At 39.1% G+C, this 26,647-nt stretch overlaps 1 protein-coding gene and 1 non-coding gene across 2 annotated transcripts in view; one reads left to right on the top strand and one right to left on the bottom strand.

Moving 5' to 3' along the window:
• The first annotated feature begins 12,999 nt into the window (after window positions 1-12,999).
• On the top strand, window positions 13,000-13,132 carry LOC115031655 (small nucleolar RNA SNORA17). Its single transcript, XR_003837323.1, has one exon. It is a non-coding gene; the product is annotated as a small nucleolar RNA SNORA17 (small nucleolar RNA).
• A 9,853-nt stretch (window positions 13,133-22,985) lies between these two features.
• LOC147002968 (uncharacterized) overlaps window positions 22,986-26,647 on the bottom strand; it is a 157,629-nt gene continuing 153,967 nt past the window's right edge. The window contains exons 17-18 of the mRNA XM_085840896.1: window positions 23,291-23,385; window positions 22,986-23,072 (exon numbers count right to left, since the gene is read on the bottom strand). Coding sequence (XP_085697022.1) covers window positions 23,311-23,385 — 75 coding nt within the window. The 3' untranslated portion in view covers window positions 22,986-23,072; window positions 23,291-23,310. The remainder of the gene's footprint in view (window positions 23,073-23,290; window positions 23,386-26,647) is intronic.

Here is a 26,647-nt window from a genome sequence, read left to right as displayed (position 1 = left end):
TCTCTCAGGACACAATGGTGATGCCATTAGCAGAAATACCAAACAAAAGGGCGAGAGCACCTGTTGAAACTATTTTCAAAAGTTAGCCATGGCCCCAGATTGAAGGATGGGGCCACCAACCTACCTCCAAAACTTTAGCTCAGAATCGTTTCTGTCCAAAGGAAATATATGGACAAAGAGTGAAGTAGAGACTAAAGGAAAGGCCATCCGAAGTCTTCCCCACCTGGGTATCCATCCCATATGCAGACACTGTTGCTAATACAAAGAAGCAGCTGCTTACAGGAGTCTGATATAGCTGTCTCCTGAGAGGGTTTGCCAGAGCCTGACTGATATAGATGCAGATGCTTGCATCCAACCATCATACTAATCATGGAGACCACAGTGGGAAGTTAGGGGAAACTGAAGGGCTATGCAACCCCATAGCAAGAACAACAGTATCAACCAACACAACCCTTCAGAGCTCCCAAGGATTAAACCACCAATCAAAGAGAGCACACGGAGGAAATCATGGCTACTGTTGCATATATAGCACAGGATGGCCTTATCTAGAATCAATGGGATGAGAGGCTCTTGGTCGTGTGAAGTCTCAAAGCCCCAGTGGAGAGGAATGCTCAGCTAGGGTGCTGAGGCAGGAGTGGATAGGTGGCTGGGGGAGCACCCTCATAAAAGCAGGGAGATGGTGATGGGAGAGAGGGTTTGAGGAAGGGAAAATAGAAAAGAGGATAACATTTGAAATGTAAATAAAGAAAATATCCAATAAAAATTACCTAAGATGGAAAAAATAAACACTCTCTCTCTCTCTCTCTCTCTCTATATATATATATATATATATATATATATATATATATATATATATATATATATATATGTATACACACACATAAAAAAGACCTCAAACTAAAACATGTCTTATTTTTATGAAAAATATATGGTCCCATACATCCCTTTCTACACACCTCTGTGATGGCAATGACTTAGCTGAAAAATTTGCCAAAACTGTAGCATTTACTAAGTCATCCCTCAATAATTCAGAACTGTTTCACCTAACTCACACCAACCTGAAAGTGCTGTGGTTTAAATTCACCAGTACCTCCACAGAACACACATATTAGCAGATGTACAGCTTTGTCTTCATGTGGTTCCTGAACAACTGGAATGGACGATATCCCAAAAAATTTTATCTGTATGTAGGGTATGTCCTCCTAGCTGTGCTGTCTTGTCTGTAGTCAATGGGAATGGAAGCACAAAGATTTTCAAGGGATTGAAGTGCCAGAGCTGGGGTATACCCAGTGGAGTCCCATCCTTCAGAGGAGAAGGTGATGGGTAGAGGGGAATTATTGTGGGAAGGGGTCACTGGGACAGGGGCAATGAGCAGGATGTAAAATAAATATGTAAAAAGGTAAAATTAAATAAAAAAGACTAATAGCAATACCTTATAGATATGGCAGTGGCAAAGGGGATGCTGAGTTGGAGCAATCCCAAATATCCACAATTTTCCTCATTGCTCTTAAAACCTGAAGAAACCTCCAAGTACAAGCCTTCTTTTTACTTCAAATACTGGGGTATTATATGGGCTTCTAGTAGGACAAGTGCTCCCCATGTGTAGTTGGTGTTTAATTATTATAAAGTTGTAAAAATTTACCCTGTTTAATGGCCATTCTTCTACCCAGACAGGAGCTAGTGTGATCCATTCTAGGCAGGAAGGAAGATATTCAGCATATGCCCTTAGAATTGGGGATTCTCTTGATTTTGTTATTTTAGTAATATTGTATTTGGAGGTACTCTCCCATTTCTCCCCTGCTAGGGTGCATTTTTATGTTTTCTAAGGTATCTCTACCCAGGAAGTTAGTGGTCAGGTCAGTCATTAGGGGTTTGATTAATCAAGAATATGAAGATTTGCTAGACTTAAGAGGCATCAATCAGGCCTTTCCCAATGTAGATGTCTGGTCAATGTATAGGCATAACCAGCAACCCAAAGTCAAATTTTCATTAGTTAAATTTAAGAGTGAGTAGGTGGCTAAAACCATCTCCTAAATGAGGTCCTCTATGGAGGGATTATTTAAGTAAAACTGACAGGAGAAAAGGGGAGATCTATTGGAGTAGTAGTGTCTGGAGTCATTGGAGAGAATTCAGTGTTTGGAGAGGGATGTTTTATAAAAATATGAAGTGGTTCTCCGGGTATCAGGGGATTCCTGCCTTTAGGGTTTTTTGTTTGTTTGGTTTTTGTTTTTTGTTTTTTGTTTTTTGTTTTTATAGTAAAGGCCATTCCTCTTTGGCACAGTGGACCATGCCAGAAATTGGTAAAATTGAGTGGATTAAGAAACCACTGAGTGAGGTAACACAATCACAAAAGAACTCAAATGATAAGTACTCACTGATAAGTGGATATTAGCCCAGAAACTTAGTATACCCGAGATATAAGATACAATTTGCAAAACACATGAAACTTAAGAAGAACGAAGAACAAAGTGTGGACACTTTGCCCCTGCTTAGAATTGGGAACAATCACCCATGGAAGGAATTACAGAGACAAAGTTTGGAGCTAAGACAAAAGGATGGACCATCTAGAGACTGCCAAATCCAGGGATCCATCCCATAATCAGCCTCCAAACGATGACGCCATTGCATACACTAGCAAGACTTTGCTGAAAGGACCCTGATATAGCTGTGTCTTGTGAGACTAGGCAGGGGCCTAGCAAACACAGAAGTGGATGCTCACAGTCAGCTATTGGATGGATCACAGGGCCCCCAATGGAGGAGCTAGAGAAAGTATCCAAGGAGCTAAAGAGATCTGCAACCCTGTAGGTGCAACAACATTATGAACTAACCAGTACCCCGGAGCTCTTGACTCTAGCTGCATATGTATCAAAAGATGGCCTAGTCGGCCATCACTGGAAAGAGGCCCATTGGACATGCAAACTTTATATGCCCCAGTACAGGGGAACTCCACAGCCAAAAAGTGGGAATAGGTGGGTAGGAGAGTGGGGGAGTATGGGGGACTTTTGGGATAGCATTGGAAATATAATTGAGGAAAATATGTAATAAAAAAAGAAACCCCTGTTTGAACCCTGAGATTCCACCTTACACCAGTCAGAATGACTAAGATTAAAAATTCAGGTGACAGCAGATGCTAGCAAGGATGTGGAGAAAGAGGAACACTCCTCCATTGTTGGTGGGATTTCAAGCTGGTACAAACACTCTGAAAATCAGTTTGGTGGTTCCTCAGAAAATTGAACATAGTATTACTGGAAGATATAGCAATAGCACTCCTGGGCATATACCCAGAAGATGTTACAACTTGTAATAAGGACACATGTTCCACTATGTTCAAAGAAGCCTTCTTTATAAAAGTCAGAAGCTGGAAAGAATCCAGATGTCCCTCAACAGAATAATGGATACAGAAAATGTGATACATTTACACAATGGAGTGCTACTCAGTTATTAAAAACAATGAATTTGAGAGGACATTCCATGTAGCAGGCACCCTAGCACACCCAGGATCTTGGGATCACTGGTAAGTGGAATATAACATCTGCTTCAAAACAACCCAGAGGGGCTTGTGCTAGGGACACAGGAAACACACACTACCAGTGGCTGGGGTTTGTTCCAGTTGTAGCCAACCCCAAGCCACCTTGGGTGTAAACTTGGCAGATGGTCCCACAGTCTCCAGAGGACTCTCCACACCACAGGTGCCCTAGCAAACCCAGAGTCTTAGGTTCACTGAGGAGAATAGGCCTCAAGAGAGGGCTCTGACTCTGGGACTCAGGTGAGAGCACCATCTTGTATCCTGGGTCTCTCAGAGACCAGTCCACTCAGGAGAGCACATGGACTGCAAAAGCAACAGAGATTCTTGGACAGGGTCCCTTCGGGCCTTCATCCTCAGCCAGGAGGCAGACCTCAGACCCAAACCTCTGGGGACCTTCTCTGCAAGAGTAGAGCTTGCATGCAAAGAGTGCTCTGACCACTGAGACTATGGAGAGAGTTAGAATCCCAGGAGTACTGACAGAGGCTAACAGAGTCACAGGAGGAACGAGATCCAGCCAGAGACAGCTAGAACATCTAACACCAGAGATTACCAGATGGCAAAAGGCAAATGTAAGTATCTTACTAGCAGAAAACAAGACCATTCAGCATCATTAGAAAGCAGTACACCCAACACAGCAAATCCTGGATACCACAACACACCCGAAAAGCAAGATTCAGGGTTAAAATCAAATCTCATGATGCTGGTAGAGGACTTTAAGAAGGGCATTAATAACTCACTTAAAGAAATACAGGAGAACACTGTTAAACAGGTAGAAGCCCCTAAATAGGAAGCAAAAAAGAATTCCTCAAAGGATTATAGGAAAACACTGATAAACAGTTAGAAGACCTTAAAGAGGAAACACAAAAATCCCTTAAAGAATGACAGGAAAACACAAACAAGCAAGTGATGGAATTGAAAAAAAATCCAAGACCTGAAAATGGAAGTAGAAACAATAAAGAAAATAGAAAAGGTAGACAGACAACTCTGGAGATAGCAATCCTAGGTAAGAACTCAGGAAACATAAATGATAGCATCAGCAATAGAATACAAGAGATGGAAGAAAGACTCTCAGGTGCAGAAGATTCCATAGAGAACATGGACACAACAATCAAAGAAAATGCAAAATGCAAAAAAGACCCTAACTCAAATCATCCAGGAAATCAAGGACACAATGAGAAGACCAAACCTAAGAATAATAGGTATAGATGAGAATGAAGATTTTCAACTTAAAGGGCCAGTAAATATCTTCAACAAATTTATAGAAGAAAACTTCCCTAAAGAAAGAGATGTCCATGAACATACAAGAAATCTACAGAACTCCAAATTCACAGGACCAGAAAAGAAATTGATCCTTACACATAATAATCAGAACAACAACTGCACTAAATATAAGATAGAATATTAAAAGCAGTAAGGGAAAAAGGTCAAGTAACATATAAAGGCAAATATAATAGAATTACACCAGACTCCTCACCAGAGACTATGAAAGCCAAAGGATCCAGAACAGATGTTATACAGATGCTAAGAGAACAAAAATGCCAGCCCAGGCTACAATATCCAGCAAAACTCTCAATTACCATAGATGGAGAAACCAACGTATTCCATGACAAAATAAAATTCACACAATATTTTTCCATAAATCCAGCCCTTCAAAGGATTATAAAGGAAAAACACTAACACAAGGATTGAAATTATGCCCTAGAAAAAGCAAGAAAGTAATCCATCAACAAACCTAAAGGAAGATAACTGAAAGAACATAATCTGAACTCTAACTACAAAAATAACAGGAAGCAACAATTACTTTTCTTAAATATCTCTTAACATCAATGGACTGAATTCCCCAAGAAAAAGACATAGACTAACAGACTGACTATGGAAATAGGACCCAACAATTTACTGAATACAAGAAACTCACCTCAGGGACAAAGACAGACAGGACTTCTGAGTAAAAGGATGGAAAACAAATTTTGAGGTCATAAGTCTGAATAAAAAAGCTGGAGTAGCCATTCAAATATAGAATAAAATCGTCTTCCAATCCCAAATTATCAAAAAAGACAAGAAGGAGCACTTCATATTCATCAAAGTTAAAATCTTCCAAGGTGAACTCTCAATTCTGAATATCTATGCTCTAAATGCAAGGGCATCCACATTTATTAAGGAAACCCCAGGAAAGCTCAAACAACACATTTCAACTCACACAATAATAGTGGATACTACAACACACCTCTATCATCAATGGACAGATCCTGGAAACAGAAACTAAAAAGAGACATATTGAAACTAACAGAAGTTATGAAAGAAATGTATTTAACAGATTTTATCCTAAAACAAAAGGATATACCTTCTTTTCAGCACCTCATGTTACCTTCTCCTAAACTATACCTTTTCCAAAATTGATCATATAATTGGTCACAAAAAAGGCCTCAACAGATACAAAAATATTGAAAATATCCCATGCCTATCAGATCACCATGGACTAAGGCTGATCTTCAATAACATCATAAGTAATAGAAAGTCAACATTCACATGGAAGCTGAACAACACTCTACTCAATGATACCTTGGTTAAGGAAAAAATAAAGAAAGAGATTAAAGACTTTTTAGAGTTTAATGGAAATGAAGGCACAACATACCCATACTCATGGGACACAATGAAAGCATTTCTAAGAGGAAAACTCATAGCTCTGAGTTCCTCCAATAAGAAACTAGAGAGAGCATACACTAGCAGCTTGACAGCAGACTTAAAACTCTAGAACAAAAGGAAGCAAATTTATCCCAGGGGAGTAGACAGCAAGAAATAATCGAACTCAATGCTGAAATCAACCAAGTGCATGCAAAAAGAACTATACAAAGAATCAACCAAACCAGGAGCTGGTTCTTTGAGAAAATAAACAAGATAGATTAACCCTCAGACTAACTAGAGGGCACAGGGACAATATCCTAATTAACAAAATTAGGAATGAAAAAGGATGCTGATATAGCTCTCTCTAGTGAGGCTATGCCAGTGCCTGGAAATACAAAAGAGGATGCTCACAGTCATCTCTTGGATAGAACAGAGCACCCCTAATGAAGGAGCTAGAGAATGTAAACAAGAAGGTAAAGGGGTCTGAAACTGTATAGGAAGAACAACAATATGAACTAACCAGTACCTCCTGAGAGCTGTGTCTCTAGTTGCATATGTAGCAGAGGATGGCCTAAATGGTCATCAAGGGGAGGAGAGGCCCTTGGTCTTGTGAAGATCATATGCCCCAGTACAGGGGAATGCCAGATCCAGGAAACAGGAATGGGTGGTTGGGGAGAAGGGAGGGGAAGGGTATAGGGGCCTTTGGAGATAGAATTTGAAATGTAAATGAAGAAAATATCTAATAAAAAAGGAGACATAACAACAGAACCTGAAGAAATCCAAAACATCCTACTATAAAAGGCTATACTCAACAAAACTGAAAAACCTGGAAGAAATGGACAATTTTCTAGACAGATAATCAGGTACTAAAGTTAAATCAGGATCAGATTAATGAAGAAACAGTCCCATTTCCCCTAAAGAAATAGAAGCAGTCATTAATAGTCTCCCAACCAAAAAAGGCCCAGGACCAGATGGGTTTAGTGTAGAGTAGTATCAGACCTTCAAAGAAGATAATTACAATTATCCTCAAACTATTCCACAAAATAGAAATAAAGGGTACTCTACCCAATTCATTCTATGAAGCCACAATTAGTCTGATACCTAAAACACATAAAAACCCAAAAAGAAAGAGATCTTAAGACCAATTTCCCTTATGAATATTGATGCAAAAATACTCAATAAACGTTCTCGCAAACAGAATCCAAGAACACATCAAAACTATCATCCAACATGATCAAGCAGGCTTCATCCCAGGGATACAGGGCTGGTTAAATATATGGAAATCCATCAATGTAACTATATAAATAAACTCAAAGACAAAAACCACATGATCATTTCGTTAGATGCTGTGAAAGATTTTTTTCTTTTTTTTTAAAAATATTTTCATTAGGTATTTTCCTCATTTACATTTCCAATGCTATCCCCAAAGTCCCCCATACCCTCCCACCCACCCACGCTGAGAAAGATTTGACAAAATCTATCACCCATAAATGATAAAAGTCTCAGAAAGATCAGGAATTCAAGGCCCATACCTAAACATAATAAAAGCAATATACTGCACACCAGTAGCCAACATCAAACTAAATTGAGAGAAACTTGAAGCAATACCACTAAAATCAGGGACTAAACAAGACTGTCCACTTTCACCCTACTGATTCAGTATAGTACTTGTCCTAGACAGAGCAATTAGACAACAAATGAAGATCAAGAGAAACCAAATTGGAAAGGATGAAGTAAAAATGTCACTATATGCAGATGATAGTACATATAAGTGACTAAAAATTCCTCCAGGAAACTCCTAAACCTGATAAACAGCTTCAGTGCAATAGCTGCATATAAAATTAACTCAAACAAATCAGTGGCATTTCTCTACACTAAGAACAAACAAGTTGACAAAGAAATTAGGGAAACAACATCCTTCACAATAGTCACAAATAATATAAAATACCTTGGTGTGACTCTAATTAAGGAAGTGAAAGATCTGTATGATAAGAACTTCAAGTCTTAAAGAAAGAAATCAAAGAAGATCTCAGAAGATGGAAAGATCTCCCATGCTCATGGGTTGGCAGGATTAATATAGTAAAAATCACATCTTGCCCAAAGTAATCTACAGATTCAATAACAATCCCCATCAAAATTCCAACTCAATTCTTCATTGAGTTAAAAAGGGCAATATGTAAATTCATCTGGAATAACAAAAAAACGAGGATAGCAAAAACTCTTCTCAAGGATAAAAGAACCTCTGGGGGAATCACCATGCCTGACCTCAATCTGTACTACAGAGCAATTGAGAAAAAATGAATGCTGCTGGTACAGCAGGACACAGATAGATCAATGGAATAGACCTGAATTTTTTATCTTAGCCATTCTGACTGGTGTGAGCCCAGACAGCTATGGTCTGAACCCAGACAGCTATGGTAATATGATCTTTGAAAAAGGAGCTAAAACAACCCAGTGGAAAAGAGACAGCATTTTCAAGAAATGGTGCTGGCATGACTGGCAGTTATCATGTAGAAGAATGCAAATTGATCCATTCTTATCTCCTTGTACAAAGCTCAAGTCTAAGTGGATCAAGGAACTTCACATAAAACCAGAGACTCTGAAATTTATAGTGGAGAAAGTGGGAAAAGCCTCAAAGATATGCACACAGGCAAAAAAATTCCTGAACAGAACAGCAGTGATTTGTGCTGTAAGTTCAACAATCGACAAATGAAACCTTATAAAATTGCAAGGCTTCTGTAAGGCAAAAGACACTGTCAATGAGACAAAAAGACCACCAGCAGATTGAGAAAGGGTCTTTACAAATCCTAAATCTGATACGGGACTAATACCCAATATATACAAAGAACTCAAGAAGCTTGACTCCAGAAAATCAAATAAACCTATTTTTAAAAATGTGGTACAGAGCTAAGCAAAGAATTCTCAACTGAGGAATATGTAATGGCTGAGAAGCACTGGAAAAAAATGTTCAACATCCTTAATCATCAGGGAATTGCAAATCAAAACAACCCTGAGATTCCACCTCACACCAGTCAGAATGGCTAAGATCAAAAATTCTGGTGAAAGCAGATGCTGGTGAGGATGTGGAGAAAGAGGAACACTCCTCCATTGCTGGTGGGATTGCAAGCTGGTACAAACACTCTGGAAATCAGTTTGGTGTTTCCTCAGAAAATTGGACATAGTACTACAGAAAGATCCAGCAATACTCTCCTGGGAATATACCCAGAAGATGTTCCAACTGGTAATAAGGGCACATGCTCCACTATGTTCATACCAGCCTTATTTATAATAGCCAGAAGCTGCAAAAAACCCAGATGACCCTCAACATAATAATGGATACAGAAAATGTGGTACATTTACACAATGGAGTACTACTCAGCTATTAGAAAAAATGAATTTATGAAATTCTTAGGCAAATGGATGTATCTGGAGGATATCATCCTGAGTGAGGTAAACTAATCACAAAAGAACACATATGATATGCACTAACTGATAAGTGGATATTAGCCCAGAAACTTAGAGTACCCAAGACACAATTTGCAAAACACTTGAAACTTAAGAAGGAAGACCAAAGTGTTGATACTTCTTAAAATGGGGAGCAAAATAACTATGGAAGATGTTATAGAGACAACCTACAACAGATTTAGGATATGTTTGTAGCAGAGCCTGAAGGAATGACCATTCAGAGACTGCCCTACTTTGGGATCCATCTCAAAAACAACCACCAAATCCAGACACTAGGCAGATGCCAACCGGAGTCTGCTGACAGGAGCCTGATATATCTGTCTCCTGTGAGGCTCTGCCATTTCCTGGGAAATACAGAAGTGGTTGCTCACAGTCATCCATTAGAGCACAAGGTTCCCAATGAAGAATCCAGAGAAATACCCAGGAAACTGAAGGGGACTGAAGCCCCATGGAGGAACGTCAATATGAACTAACCAGTACTTCCCAGAGCTCCTTGGAACTATACCACCAATCAAAGAAAACACATGGTAGAACTTGTGTCCCTAGCTTTATATGTAGCAGAGGATGGCATATTCAGTCATCAATGGGAGGAGAGGCCCAGGTACTATTAGGTTCCATGCCCCAGTAAAGGGAAATGCCAGGACTGGGAATGGGAGAGGGTGGGTTGGGGAGCCGGGAGAGGAGGAAGGAATAGGGGATTTTTGAAGGGGAAACTAGGAAACAGGATAAAATCTGAAATGTAAATAAAGAAAATATTTATTGTAATAAACATTGTAATGTTTATTGTAATAAACAATAAAAATATATAGAAACACTACAAGAAAATGCTAACAAGATTGACAAATCCTTAGCGAGCGAGTGAGAAAGAGAGAGAGAGAGAGAGAGAGAGAGAGAGAGAGAGAGAGAGAGAGAGAGAGAGAGATCCAAATAAAATCAGAGATGAAAAGTGGGACACTACAACAGACACTGAGAAAATTCAAAGACTCATAAGGACATACTTTAAAAGTGTATATTTCTGTGTGGTTTTGTGTTCTTGTGAGACTCCTAGCTGTGGGATTGTGGGTGTCTCTGACTACTTTGCCTGCTATTGATACTTCCCCCCCCCACCTCTGTGTTGCCTCATCCAGCCTTGATATGCAGGTGTTTGTTCCTAGTCTTATTGTAACTTCTTATGCTGTGTTTGGTTGATATCCCAGGGAGGCCTGCTCTATTCTAAAGAGAAACATAGAAGCAGTGGATTTGGGTTGGGGGTATTGGGGGATGGAAGGGTGGAGGGAGGAGAGGCTGTGTTTGGGTTGTATTGTATGAGAGAATAATAAAAATGTCTATATTCCACTACAAAATGTCTATGTCCACTACAGTGGACAATATAAAAAATGAAAAGTAAAGAAAAGAAAAACATTAAGTGTATGGAAACATGCAGCTCATAGTAACAATAACTATAGTAAATGTGATTTGAGGTTTCAAAAAAATAGTTAAAATTTTCATCCTTGTAAATGCCATTAATAGATTTAATTCACTTGAAATATTAACGGTAGGATAACAAATGATTCTGGACAAAGTTGATGATTCCCTGTAGGGAAATGTAAATATAATCTTATTTATCAGCCTGCACAAAACTGAAATCCATGTGGCTCTAAGTCCTAAAAGTAAAGCTGGACACACCAAACTTGATAAAATAGAAAAAGGGAGGAACTGCTCTGAGTACATTGACCCAGGAGGCAACTTTATGAAAAGAAAACTGATAGCACACAAACTGAGATCAGGAATTGAATTGTGGGACCTCATGAAACTGAAAAGGTACTATAACACAAAGGAAAACATCAATTAGAAAAAGTTGCAGTCTACAGAATGGGGCAAGCTTTTTAACACCTTCACATCTAATGAAAGTCTAATATCCAAAGCATATAAAGAACAGAAGATGTTAGATATCAAAACCTCAAATAATTCAATTATAACATGAGGTAGAAAAATAAGCAGAAAATTGTCAATAAATGAATCTCAAATCGCTAAGAATTACTTCAGAATTATTCAGGATTTTTAGCCATCATGATTTTGCAAATCAAAATTAATTTTATATTTGATCTTCAATGTTTCAGAATGTGTAAGATCAAGAAGACTTATGTCAGCTCCTGCTGGTAATGATGTGGATCAGGGGAACAAACCTCCATTGCTGTTCTGGGTGCAAACTTGTACAGCCAGTTTGAAAATCAGTTTGCCAGTTCCTCAAAAAGATGATAATTGGTTTACCTTAGAACACAGCTGTGCTATTCTTTAGCATGTACCCTACTTCAAAGATAGTTGCTCAAATGTGTTCATTGTGGTTTCCTTCACAATAAACAGAAACTGAAAACAGTTGAGATGTCTGCTTAACTAATGAATGAATGAATAAACTACTGTACATTCACACAATGGTGTATTATTCAGTTCTTAAGGATATTTAGATCAGCTCAGGCCCAGGCCAGTCAGAACAGGTAAGAGGCCTACCTCTCCTTAGATCCTTCATATACCCTGGGTCCAGATTCCAAAGTCCCCAGCCACTGACACCAACATCCTGCCCTCTATTTGGACCAACTAACATGGACACACTCATATGTGTGTAGATATGCACTGTTAAGGTGAAGCCCACACAAGTCAAAAGAACAGAAATTCACCTGCTGGATCATATCCCATGCTAGCTGCCAGAAGTTCAGACCTCAACTCTGACAGAGATGGCCTGCTGGACCAGAGGTCATGCTGGCCACCAGAAACCTAGACCATGAAGATCAGGAGGCCAAAAATGAAACAGAATTCAAGAAACAAAACACCCTTCCAACAAAGACAAACTCAGACTAGATCAATATTCAATCTAAACCCAGATACTAAATGCCTATGTAAGATCACAACAAAAAGCAAGGCACCATCACAACTGCCAGAGCCCTTCTATCCTAATAGTGCTGAACCTGAATATTTCAAGGCAACTGAAGTACAAGAAATCAACTATATATCTACCTTTATCAAGACAATAGAGGCCTTTAAAAAAATGAATAAATCCCTTAAGGAAATCCAGGAAAAAGCAAACAATGGGGAAAATAAATAAATTACTTAAAAATATCTAAAAAACAAAAGGAAGGAACAAAGGAAGGAAGGAAGGAAGGAAGGAAGGAAGGAAGGAAGGAAGGAAGGAAGGAAGGAAGGAAGGAAGGGAAGGGAAAGGAAAGAAAGAAAGAAAGAGAGAGAGAAATAGAGAGGGAGGGAGGGAGGAAGGAAGGAAGGAAGGAAGGAAGGAAGGAAGGAAGGAAGGAAGAAAGAAAGAAAGAAAGAAAGAAAGAAAGAAAGAAAGAAAGAAAGAAAGGAAGGAAGGAAGAAAGAAAGAAAGGATAAATTTCTTAAAGGAAGGCAAGAAACCTGCCCCTAAAAGCATTGCAAGTATGGCTGCTGTGTCCCATATGTGTCAGTAGGTGTCAGAGAGGAAAAAGAATATGTCTATGTTGAGTGTTGTGACCTGTGAACATCTGAATGATTGCTTAACCTTCCCCCAAAAATGTGAGCCTGAGATGACCACCAGTCTAATGCCAGGAAGCCAAGACAGAAAGCTAGCCTGAAATAACCACCAGTTTGGCATACAGGCCTAGAAGGGTTCCTAGAAGAGAGAGAGTATGCAAGGGACTAAAAGAACCTCATGTTGGATCCTGGACCCCCAGACTGATGTAATCTTAAGGAAGATGACTCTAGCTTGTGGCAACAGATATCAGCCAGCCAAGGAAATATCCTTAAATAATGACTAGATTAGTGACATGTAAGCCTGAGAGGGCAAAACATACCTGCCCAGCACCATATTGCACAGGTGAGACATAACAACTTTTGAAACCAGTAGCCAACATCAAAGTAAATGGAGAGAAACTTGAAGCAATCCCACTAAAACCACGGACTAGACAAAGCTGCCCATTTTCTCCCTATCTATCCAATGTAGTACTTGAAGTTCTAGCCGAGCAGTTATACAACAAAAGGAGATCAAGGGGATACAAATTGGAAAGGAAGAAGTCAAAATATTACGATTTGTAGATGATATCATAAGTGACCCTAAAAATTCCACCATAGATCTCCTAAACCTGATAAACAGCTTCAATGCAGTAGCTGGCTACAAAATTAACTCAAACAAATCAGTGGCCTTTCTATACACAAGGATAAACAGTCTGAGAAAGAAATTAGTGAAACAACATCCTTCAAAGAGTCACAAATAATATAAAATAACTTGGGTTGACTCTAACTAAGGAAGTGAAAGATCTGTATGACAAGAACTTTAAGTCTCTGAAGAAAGAAATCAAAAAAGATCTCAGAAGATGGAAAGATCTTCCATGCTCATGGATTGGCAGGATTAATATAGTAAAAATGGCTATCTTGCGGAAACCCTTCCCAAGATGACCTCAAACACCCAAAGACTCTGATCACCACTAGGAATAAGTAAGTGGTGCAGAAAAAATGAACAGCCTGGTGTTAGTAGTTACTGATGCTACCTGTAACGACAGTGGGCCCTGGCCTTTGCTGCTTCCTGTGTTCATGTTGAAGTCTGAGGGTTGTGCATAACTGGCCCTACCATTCACCTGGATATTATGGAAAAGTTGGCCCAGAAAATGAGAGTGGGAGAGCTGGACATATCTCTCAACATATGCAGTTCTCAGGAGAGTGGGCCTTGTACCTTGCCTGGGCAGCTCAGTACAGCTGGTCCTAGATATGGAGGTTTCAGCTGAGCCTGGCTGAGTGAAGGAAAGGTGGCCCTGCCTCTTGTCTTCCTTGTGATCGTATAAAAAGGCAGATACTCTCTCCTCCCCTCTCCTTTTCCTTGCCATTTATGGCATTCAGGAGATGTGGCACTGGGTCATACGATTGGAAAAACTTGTCATGTCTCCCATCAGCTGCAACACCGAGGAGAGATGTCTTGTCTTCACCTTGGCAGTAGAACCCCAGTTCCACGGGTTTCCAGTGAGGCAATTATAAGGGGATTAGAGTAGAAAATTTGGGGAGCTTACCAGCTTAGATACTTTTCAGGCCCAGATAAAGGGCTTTCAATTGGTTTACCACAACAAATACTGCACTGATGATCTGCTGGAGTAAATGAAGGAGCTGGCCCTACAGTTTCAAAACTACACGATTTCCATAACATAGGGCAATAAAGGATAACTAAGAGGAGTCACACTGAGGTTTCAGTATTTATAGAATAGCAAAACCCACTAGTTTAGTACCAATCCAATGACTTATTACAAAAAATACTTGAGAGCAAAGAAGTCGAGACAAAAATGTGTATTGTGGAACATACTCTGACAAAGTATAGCATGAACAATGAGATTTATTTCTCTGTTTAGGAAAGAGGCTGTGAGAGTGGAAGGCATATAGGAAGGATAGGGGAGATGAGTGAGATTTGTGTGCATATGACATTCCCAGGCCAAATAAAACTTTAAAAATAAATCCAAGAAAGCAAAGAATAGAAGTGGCCACAGTAGAAGGATGGGAACCAGGTGGGTGTGTGCTCAGTCTTTCTAGAAGTCCACAAAGCACTTGTTGTGAAAGCCTGTACCAACGTGTTGGAACCAAAACTCCTGTTGATTTTGTCACTGTTTTGAACAAATAAAAACCTTGCAGATCCATGGTCCCAAGGATTATTTATAAAAATGTAATTTGTTCTTCCTCTGAGCCCAGTGGAGGCTGCTGAGGGCTCCAGAGTGCTCTCCATGTCACAGGACCTCAGGATCACCTTGGGATCACAGGTGAGTGGAATGCAACATCAGCTGCAAAGAATCTGGGAGGGTCTTATGTCAGCAGGAACAGGGACAAAGGAACCCCACACGACCAGAGGCTGGGATCCATTCAGGTCAGGACCAGCCCTGCCATCTTCTGTGTGAACCCAGCCAAGGGCATCTAGAGCACCAGACGACTCTCCATGCCACAGGATCCCTAGCACACCCAGGACCTCCTGATCAACTTAGAGCACGTGGGCAATAGAAGCAATAGTGCTTCTTGGTCAGGGTTCCCTCAGGCCTTCATCCTCAGCCAGGAGGCAGGGCTGAGAACCAGACCCCTGGGCACATTCCTTGCCAGAGGAGAGTTGGCCTACAGGGAGGGTCCTGACCCCAGAACTCAGGAGATGGATCAGAGACCCAGACTTCTGGATACCTGCCCTGCAAGAGGAGAACTTACTTGCAGAGAGTGCTCTGACAGCTGGAACTCAGGTGAGAGTTGGACTCCCAGGAATGCTGACAGAGGCTAACAGAATCACAGTAGGATCAAGCAGCAACCAGAGACAGCTTGATCATTAACACCAGAGATTCCCAGATGGTGAAAGGCAAATGTAAGAACCTTACTAACAGAAACCAAGAACACTGGGCATCATCAGAACCCAGTACGACCACCACAATGAATCCTGGACACCCCAGCACACCCGACGAGCAAGACATGGACTTAAAATCATATCTCATGGTGGTGGTAGAAGATTTAAAGTAGGGCATTAATAACTCACTTAAAGAAATATAGGAGAACAGTGCTAAAGAGGTAGAAGCCCTTAAAGAGGAGGCACAAAAATCCCTCAAGGAATTACAGGAGAATACTGCTAAACAAATAGAAGCCCTTAAAGAGGAAACACATAAATCCCTCAAAGAATTACAGGAGAACACTGCTAAACGGGTAGAAGTCCTTAAAGAACTACACGCAAACACTGCTAAACAGGTAGAAGAAACATGAAATCCCTTAAAGAATCAGAGGAAAACACAACCAAACAGGTGAGGGATTGAACAAAACCATCCAAGATCTAAAAATGAAAGAAGAAACAATAAAGAAAACCCAAAGGATACAACTCTGAAGATAAAAATCCTAGGAAAGAAATTAGAAATTCTGTGAGCATCCGCAACAGAATACTAGAGATGGAAAAGAGAATCTCAGGTGCAGAAGATTCCATAGGAAACATGGGCAAAACTATCAAAGAAAATGCAAAATGCAAAAAGATCCTAACTCAAAACATCCAGGAAATCCAGGACACAATGAGAAGACCAAACCTACAGATAATGGGAGTAGATTAGAATGAAGATTTTCAACTTAAAGGGCCAGCAAATATCTTCAACAAAATTATAGAAGAAAACTTCCCATATCTAAAGATAGAGAGGCCCATGAACATACAAGAAGCCTACAGTACTCCAAATAGACTGGACCAGAAAAGAAATCCCCACTCATAATAATCAGAACAACAAATGCACTAAATAAAGACAGAATATTAAACGCAGCAAGGGAAAAATGTCAAGTACCTTATAAAGGCAGACAGAATAGAATTACACCAGACTTCTCACCTGAGATTATGAAAGCCAGAAGATTCTCGACAGATGTTATACAGACACTAAGAGAACACAAATGCCAGCCCAGGCTACTATACCCACCAAAACTCTGAATTACCATAGGTGAAGAAACCAAAGCATTCTATAATAAAACCAAATTCACACAATATCTTTCCACAAAATCAGCCCTTCAAAGGATAATGAAGGGAAAACAAAAACACAAAGATGGAAACTGCACCCTAGAGAAAATAAGAAAATAATCATATAATAAAACTAAAAGAAGACTGCCACAAAACAGAATCCCAACATCAACAACAAAAATAACATGAAGCAACAATTACTTTTCTTTGATTTCTCTTAACATCAAAGGACTCAATTCCCCAATAAAAAGACATAGACTAACAGACTGCCTACACAAACAGGACCCAACATTTTGCTGCTTACAGGAAACCCACCTCATGGATAAGGACAGATACTACCTCAGAGTAAAAGATTGGAAAACAAATTTGTAAGCAAATGGTCTGAAGAAACAAGCTGGAGTAGCCATTCTTTTTTTTATTAGGTATTTCTTTCATTTACATTTCCAATGCTATCCCAAAAGTCCCCCACACCCTCCCACACCCACTCCCCACCCACCCACTCCCACCTCTTGGCCCTGGCATTCCCTTGTACTGAGGCATCTAAAGTTTGCAAGACCAATGGGCCTCTCTTTCCACTGATGGCAGAACAGGCCGTCTTCTGATACATATGCAGCTAGAGACACGAACTCTGGGGGGACGGGGTACTGGTTAGTTCATATTGTTGTCCCACCTATAGGATTGCAGATCCACCCAGCTCCCTGGGTACTTCCTCTAGCTCCTCCACTGGGGCCCCTGTGATCCATGCAATAGCTAACTGTGAGCATCCACTTCTGTGTTTGGTAGGCCCAGGCAAAGTCTCATAAGAGACAGCTATATCAGGGTCCTTTCAGCAAAGTATTGCTAGTGTATGCAATGGTGTCAGCGTTTGGAAGCTGATTATGGGATGGATCTCGGGGTATGGCAGTCTCTAGATGGTCCATCCTTTCATCTCAGCTCCAAATTTTGTCTCTGTAGCTCCTTCCATGGGTGCCTTTCTCCCAATTCCAAGAAGGGGCAAACTGTCCACGTTTTTGTTTTCGTTCTTCTTGAGTTTCATGAGTTTCACAAATTGTATCTTATATCTTGGGTATTCTAAGTTTCTGGGCTAATATCCACTTATCGGTGAGTACATATCATGTGAGTTCTTTTGTGATTGGGTTACATCACTCAGGATGATGCCCTCCAGGTCCATCCATTTGCCTAGGAATTCATAAATTCATTCTCTTTAATAGCTGAGTAGTACTCCACTGTGTAAATGTACATTTTCTGTATACATTCCTCTGTTGAGGGACATCTGGGTTCTTTCCAGCTTCTGGCTATTATAAATGAGGCTGCTATGAACATAGTGGAGCATGTGTCTTTCTTACCAGTTGGAACGTCTTCTAGATATATGCCCAGGAGGGGTATTTCGGGATCATCCAGTAGTATTATGTCCAATTTTTCTGAGGAACCACCAGACTGATTTCCAGAGTGGTTGTACAAGCTTGCAATCCCACAAGCAATGGAGGAGTGTTTCTCTTTCTCCACATCCTCGCCAGCATCTGCTGTCACCTGAATTTTTGATCTTAGCCATTCTGAAAGGTAGGAGGTAGAATCTCAGTGTTGTTTTGATTTGCATTTCCCTGATGATTAAGGATGTTGAACATTTTTTCAGGTGTTTCTCAGCCATTCGGTATTCCACAAGTGAGAATTCTTTATTTAGCTCTGAACCCCATTTTTAATGGGGTTATTTGATTTTCTGGAGTCTACCATCTTGAGTTCTTCAAATATATTGGATATTAATCCCCTATCTGATTTAGGATAGGTAAAGATCCTTTCCCAATCTGTTTGTGGCCTTTTTTGTCTTATTGACAGTGTCTTTTGCCTTACAGAAGCTTTGCAATTTTATGAGGTCCCATTTGTTTATTTTCGATCTTACAGCACAAGCCATTGCTGTTCTATTCAGGAATTTTCCCCTGTGCCCATATCTTCGAGGCTTTTCCCCACTTTCTCCTCTAAAAGTTTCAGTGTCTCTGGTTTTATGTTGAGTTAATAGTTGTAGAATTTTTAAAAGGAGAAGGCATGCCCTGTACATTAGAACACTTGGATAATCTCATTGAAGATCATTCCAAGGGCTTTGTTTCAGAACATCTCACTTTACAGGTCCATCATAACACAAATATCTGCCACCTCCCAATCTAGCCACCTTTCACTGGTTTACTGTACTATGACTTCTTCATCCTTATGTTCTTAAACTCTTTGAACTGATAAGTCAAAATCATCCTTTGTCAAATGCTATTTGTCACATGACTCAAATAACTAATACAGTTTCATAAAATAAACAAAATTTCTTAGCAAATGTCCTTATCTTCTCCTAATCTTGTCATTATGGCTTCATTTTGAGGCTTAAACAGTCTTAAGTTTAAATATTATAATATCACATATAATATTTTATTTATAGCTATTTTTATTACATAAAATTTCTATGTGTATATGTTTATCAAATTGTAAATGATGACACAGAAACATGTTACAGTGCAGTGGTTTAATTAAAGCAGTGTTTATTTTCATAAAGTATACCTGAATAATCAATAGTCAATAATCAATCAATAATTGAGTACTGTATGCCTATATTAGAAACTAGAAGAGTTGAAGGGTACTACAGATTGCAAATAAATGCCAACTTTGAATTGACTACTCCATTATATTTATTCAATAATTTTACATTCTCAAAAATGATGCCTTATAAAACATATTGCAAAGCACATCAACATATATACATGAATAATATTTACATCAAGAGAAAAGCAAGAATGTAAAGTAAACACTGAAAATAATTTAATACATTAATATTATAAAACATAAAACAAACCAGAGGAAATAAAAACTAAAAATAATATAACATAATATAAACAACACTATAATAAAAAATAAAATAAATATGTGGTTCCCTTGAACCAATTAGTGGAGAAGGGATATATTTTCTTCTCAGTTGTCATATTTATGGATGGTCAGAATAATTTTCAGGTAATGATGCCAGGGTTGTCCCAAGTTCCAGGATGAGAATATTCCATGTAAAGTGCTTAATTTTATCTTCTGCTTTATAAAACTATATGGAGTTTGATATAAAGAGCTAGTTAGAAGATTCATAAAAATTTATAGAACATTTGTGCCTATAAAGATGTACCTATAAATATAAAATCCATCTTTCATTCATCACGAACACTGGGGTTAATAATAATTATATATAAATTCAAACTATCCTTAAATTCTAAACTGTATCCTAACTTTAGTACTTGACAAAAGTGAGGAAAACATGGAAGGAGTTTAGGAACAATTTTTTCCTTATAAATGAAACCTTTCTACTAGAAACTCGTTTATATTCTCCTTACAGTTATAATACCTTGTTACTTATTTAAAGAATTGATTCTCTCACCTGCCACCACCATTCACATTGCCACATTTCTGCTATTTATTCACCATGTTTGAAACTGTTTATATTATTTAACCAATATAATTCTTTCTTGTGATTTATTTTGTAATATTCCTGAACTGTTACAATCTCTCTCTCTCTCTCTCTCTCTCTCTCTCTCTCTCTCTCTCTCTCTCTCTCACACACACACACACACACACACACACACACACACACACACACATACCTGAGGTGACACTAGCTAAGACTTCTAGCCATCGAACTTCTAGCCATATGGAACCTGAAATGGCTGCCTCATTTAACCAAACAAATGTCCAATGGAGGGTTGAAGAAAACAGTACAGCCAGAAATTCTTCCATCCACAAGATTTTCCCTGACAACAAGATGTACAGGTATGAAGTGGGAGCAGAAATTGAGGGAATAGCCAACCAATGACTGTCCCAACTTGAGACAAATGCCATGAGAGTCCACCTTTGACATTATTAATGCTATTCTGCTATACTTGCAGACAAAAGCCTAGTACAACTGTCATCTGAGAGGCTTACCACAGTAGCTGATGCAAACAGATGTCAAGACCCACATCTGCACATTAGGCAGCGGGGGTATTTTTTTGAAGAAGGGGAGAAAGGATTAAAGGAATCAGAGGCATCCAGGATACCACAAGAAAACCTACAGAACTAACTAACTTGGGCCCGTTGTGACTCACAGAACCTGAACCACCAAACAGAGAGCACGGATGCTATGGACCTAGGCCCCCATGTATATGTAACAGATGTGCAACTTGTTCTTCATGTGGCCTTCTGAACAACAGGAGCAAATGCTGTTTCTGACTCTGTTGCCTGCTTTTGGATCCTTTTCCCCTAACTGGGCTGCCTTGTCTAGCCTCAACTGAAGGAGAAACAGCTAGTACTACTGCAGTTTGATATGCCAAGGTGATAAGCCAGAGAAAGGGAAGCTGTCCTTTCTCTGGGAAAAAGAAAGATGGGATGGAGGTGAGGGGAGGCAAGAGAAAGGGACTGGAAGGAGAAGGAGGAGACACAATGATTGGAATATAATGTTAATTAACAAATTAATGAAGAATAAATCTGTCCTTTTTACCATATACACTGCTACATTTCTCTGGAATAATTTCTTGTGTTTGAAAGTATTAACGTTCTTTAACCTATAACATTCTTTTCATGCATTATTTCCTACATTCTTGAACTGTTAGAAATGTGACACAAAAATAAAAGAACCACATGTACATCTTTATATCTGTTTATCTATATATCTATACATTTATAAATAATCTAATCTCCATCTATATATTTATATATTTAATATCTATTCATATATATTGCATGTACATCACTTACATATCTGTAAGTCATCTATGATTTTCTTGATTATATATATATGTATATATATATATATCATATACATACATACATATATATATGAGAGAGAGAGAGAGAGAGAGACACAGACAGACAGACAGACAGACAGACAGGAAGACAGACAGACAGGAAGACAGACAGGCAGAGACAGAGAGAGAACATTCTTTTTAAAATTTTTATTGGTTATTTTATTTACATTTCAAATTTTATCCCCCTTCCCAGCTTCCTCTCCACAAATCCCCTTCCAATCCCCATCCCCTTTGTCTCTTTGAGGGTGCGCCCCCCCATACCTGCCTTAACCCTAACACTGGGGTATCAAGCCTCTACAATACCAAGGGCTTCTCCTCCCATTGATGCCGGATAAGGCATCTACATCTCTGCTACATATATATCTGGAGTCATGGGTCCCTCCATGTGTACTCTTTTGTTGGTGGTTTAGTCCCTGGGAGCTCTGAGTGGTCAGGTTAGTTGATATTGTTGTTCTTCCTATGAGGTTGTAATCCCCTTCAGCTCCTTCAGTCTTTCCACTAAATCTTCCATTGGGGAAGATTGTTGGCTGTGAGTATCTGCATGTGTGTTGGTCAAGTGCTGGCAGAGCCTCTTAGGGGACAGCTATACCAGGTTTCTGTCAGCAAGCACTTCTTGCCATCATCAATAGTGTTGTCATTTGGTGTCTGCAGGTGGGATGGATTCCTAGGTGGGGTGGTCTCTGGATGACCTTCCCTTCAGTCTCTGCTCCAGTTTTTGTCTCTGTACTTCTTTTAGAGAGGAAAGATTCTGGGTTAAAATTTTTGAGATGTCTGGATGGACCTATTACTCCACTTGGAGTGCCTTTCTAAGGAAGATGTTCCCTACAGGTTCTTCTCCCCTTTCTTGGGTATTTTGGCTACTGCCATCCCTGTTAGGTTCTGGGTACTTCTTGCTTATCTGGCATCTGGGACTTTCTTGTGGCTATCCCCAGTTCCCATCCCCCACTGCTACACATTTCTGTTCAATTTTTCTGACCCTCTGCTTCTTCTCTCCTGTTTCTTCCCACACCTGATTCTGTTTTCTTCCTCCCATTTCTCTCTCCTCCAAGGTTCCCCTCTCCCTCTATCTCTCATGATTATTTTGATCCCCTTCTAAGAATTGCAGCATCCATACTTTGGTCTTACCTTCTTGATTTAGCCTGTTGATTCATGAGATAAGTGCTGTCTCTGCCAGCCCTTGACCAATACACATGCAGATACTCACAGCCAACAACTGGACTAAGCCCTGAGACACCAATGGAAGAGTTAGTGGAAGGACTGAGGGAGCTGAAGGGGATTGCAACCCCACAGGAAGAAAAACAATATTAATTCCATTGATAGTTAATTCTTTTATCACTCCTGCTACATTTGGATAATAATATTCCTCAGCTAGAATACTGAGTTTATGTTTTATATAAACATTATCTCTTAAGCTTTTTAAAACAAAATATAACTCTTACATACTTCTATGTCTGTTTTCTCTTCTATTTCTTGTGTAGGGGAGAATAGTTCCGTTTTATGGTGAAACATGCACAAAAACATGTTCTCATAGCATCGATCTGAAATAAATTGCATAAATTAAGGAGTTAAAGAAATGAAAATTGAAACAATATTATGAGAGATTTGAACCATTCCATTCAACTGAAAAGTACAACTATGAGTTTCATTCCTAATTTTAGAATGTGTTACATCATTATTAGAATTAAAATGAAATATTTAAGGTTGCAGAACCGAGACTTCTAGGACTCTTAAGTGAGGGACACTCCTACTAGGCTCAGGTTTACCTCTGCTGTACTGAAAACTGGGGAACAATATGGAAGACCCTCACATCCCCTTGAAGCCATGTTGAATACCTATGAACTTTGTCTTGGGGCGTGACCTGTATAGTCTCCTATAACAATATAGGGCCTGAGATTTCCTCTCAGGTTCTAAGCAGCATGACCTCCTGCAACAAGTGAGGGATCCTTCCTTCCAGAGATTAGGCCCACCAATGACACATAGCAATGCCCAAACTCAGGTGGGAAGCTCTCATTTCCCTGATTATGCATATTTACACTGCTGGAGACCATTCCTCCAGATGGCTCATCTTTACCTGCTAGACACCACCTGTATTGGCACAGGAATACTGCAGTCGCTATTTGACAGATGCTGATTCTCAGAAGAGTAGATCTAGAGCATGTGGCTCTAAGTATTAGATACACAGAGTAAAAATCATAACTCAAATGTACCAAGACATAGCCCCCCCAAACATTTTAAAAGCCTCCATTGAAACATAAAATGTGATCATAACAGGGAAAGGAGGAAAGACTCCAATTACCAAACTGTAATATCCTCTCCTAAAATTATTTATCATATTATAAAGACCTCCAAAGAAAATGACATGAATGAACTTCAGGCCAACAAATTCCAAAGAATGGTTATAATTATATCCAAGCAATTCTATGATAATATAAATCAGAGCTGAATGTAATAAAATATAAATTTGAAACTATTGCAAAAATTAATAAACTGAAAATTGAATTATTTGTTGAGATAATTAAGACTGAAAAATCACTATCCAAATGAGAGGTGAGGCATGAATTAGTATGGTATAAAATGAAAAAAGGAGGCATGCAAGCAAATTGCAGTGAATTTTAGAAATCAGAAACATGTTTTTTAAAAATTCTACATTACATTTGCTTTTAAAATCTAAAAGAAATGTATGTATTTCTAAATTTATACTATATAATAAAATTAAGTCAAGATGATACAGGTGATTTCAGTATATCAATAACAACTTCCAAGATTAAAGAATTAACAAAAGGTTTTTCAACTTAAAACTGTCCAGGAACAGATGGATAAGTTTCAGAATTCTACAGAATCTCAAAGAAGATTTAACACTATTACTATTCAGAGTGTTTCAGAAAATAAAAAAAATGAATGCCAAATCTTAAATTCCTTTTATAAATCCAGTATTATCTTGATACTAAAAGTAAATAAAGACATGACAAAAAAGAAGAGTCCAAGTTCCATGATTAACATAAGTGCAAAACTTTTAAATAAGACATTGACAAACTGGGGCTGGAGACAAGACATGACACAGTATTTACAAGTGCATCTAATCTTCCAGAGTACTCCAGTTTAATTCCCAGTATCCACATAACAGCTTAAAACTGTCCAGCGAATCAGTTTCTCTCGTTCGGCCTCTGGGAATACAAGGAACATATGTGATACCCAAAAATGTACTCAGAATAAAAATGTAATGTAAAAGTATACTAGTAAAGTGAGTTGAGGGAATTGATAATAGTCAAAGAAAATGTTAAACCTAAAAAGTATTTGACACAAAATACCCAAGAAATCTAAACTCTATGAAAACTCCAAATATAAGAATAATAGTAAAGTAAAAAGACTTCCAGCTCCAAGTCCCCAAAATATTTTCAACAAAATAATAAAAGAAACTATTTCAAAAATAAAGGAAGAGATGCTTGTAAACATACAAGAAGCTTAATAAACACCAAATAAATATATTGGACCAGAAAAGAAAATTCTGGCACCCAGTTCCACAACACCCAGAGGAAGCTCAACTTCCACATGCTCTGAAATGCCCAGGATCACAGGTGAGGAGGCCACATCTGCCCCAACACCCAGAGTAACTGGGTACCCTTGTATCCAGTGATGCAGAAACCACAGCCCAGTCAGTGGCAATGGTTACTTTCAGTCTGAACCTGTGCCCTGAGCAGACCATGAGTGTTGGGTCCACAATCTGTCCTATAACACCCAGAAGAAGTTTGACTCCTAGGATCTCTGAAATGACAAGGATTACAGGATCTCAGAATCACAAAATCACAGAGGAAGCTCAACTCCCAGATTAGAGTGACCAGAACACTGGATCTCAGACACACTCCAGATCACAGTTGAATTCTCAATATCTTTCCCACCACTGAACATAACTGGGACCCCCACAGGAACCAGGGAAACACAAAACCCCACGCATCCAGAGACACAGGTTCTTTCAAGCTTGCACCTATGCCCAGAGCAAACAGAGCTCTGGCTCCCAATCCACCCCTGCAACATGCAGAACAAGTTTTACTCCCATGATCTCTGACAGAGCAGAATCTCAGGAACATGGTCACACCAGGATTTCAGGATCCCAGAGGCAGCGTGAATCCCAAGAGCCCTGCAATACCCAGAAACTCGGAATCACAAGATCACAAAATCACAGGATCACGGAAATAGCTGGACTCTGAGGACTTCTGAAAAAAAAAAAAAAACCCAGAATCACAGAAGGGACAAGCTCCCATCAGTGATAGCAAAGGCAGGTAGCAAGGACACTTGGCATCATCAGAAACCAGTTCTCTCACTACAGCAAGTTCAGGATATCCCATAAAACTTGAAAAGCAAGATTTGGTTTTAAAAGCACATCTCATGATTATGATAGAGGACTTTAAGATGTATATGAATGACTCCCTTAAAAACATACAGGAGACATGAATAAACAGGGAGAAGCCCTTAAAGAGAACACATAAAAATCCATTAAAGAATTACAGGAAAACACAACCAAACAGGTGAAGAAATTAAACAAAACCATCGAGGACCTAAAAAGGGAAAGTGTAAAAGTAAGCAATCACAAAAGACACAGACTAATAGACTGGCTACACAAACAGTAGCCAACATTTTGCTGCTTACAGGAAACCCACCTCAGGGAAAAAGAAAGACACTTCCTCAGAGTGAAAGGCTGTAAAACAATTTTCTAAGTAAATAATCTAAAATAACAAAACAAAACAAAACAAAAAAGAAGCTGGAGTAGCCATTCTACTATAAAGTAAAATTGACTTCCAACCA

This window comes from Mus caroli, unplaced genomic scaffold, assembly GCF_978045245.1.
Source record: "Mus caroli unplaced genomic scaffold, Mus_caroli_1 scaffold_8, whole genome shotgun sequence".
NCBI classification, from domain to species: Eukaryota; Metazoa; Chordata; class Mammalia; order Rodentia; family Muridae; genus Mus; species Mus caroli.
This window is presented reverse-complemented; position numbering and strand designations above follow the sequence as displayed.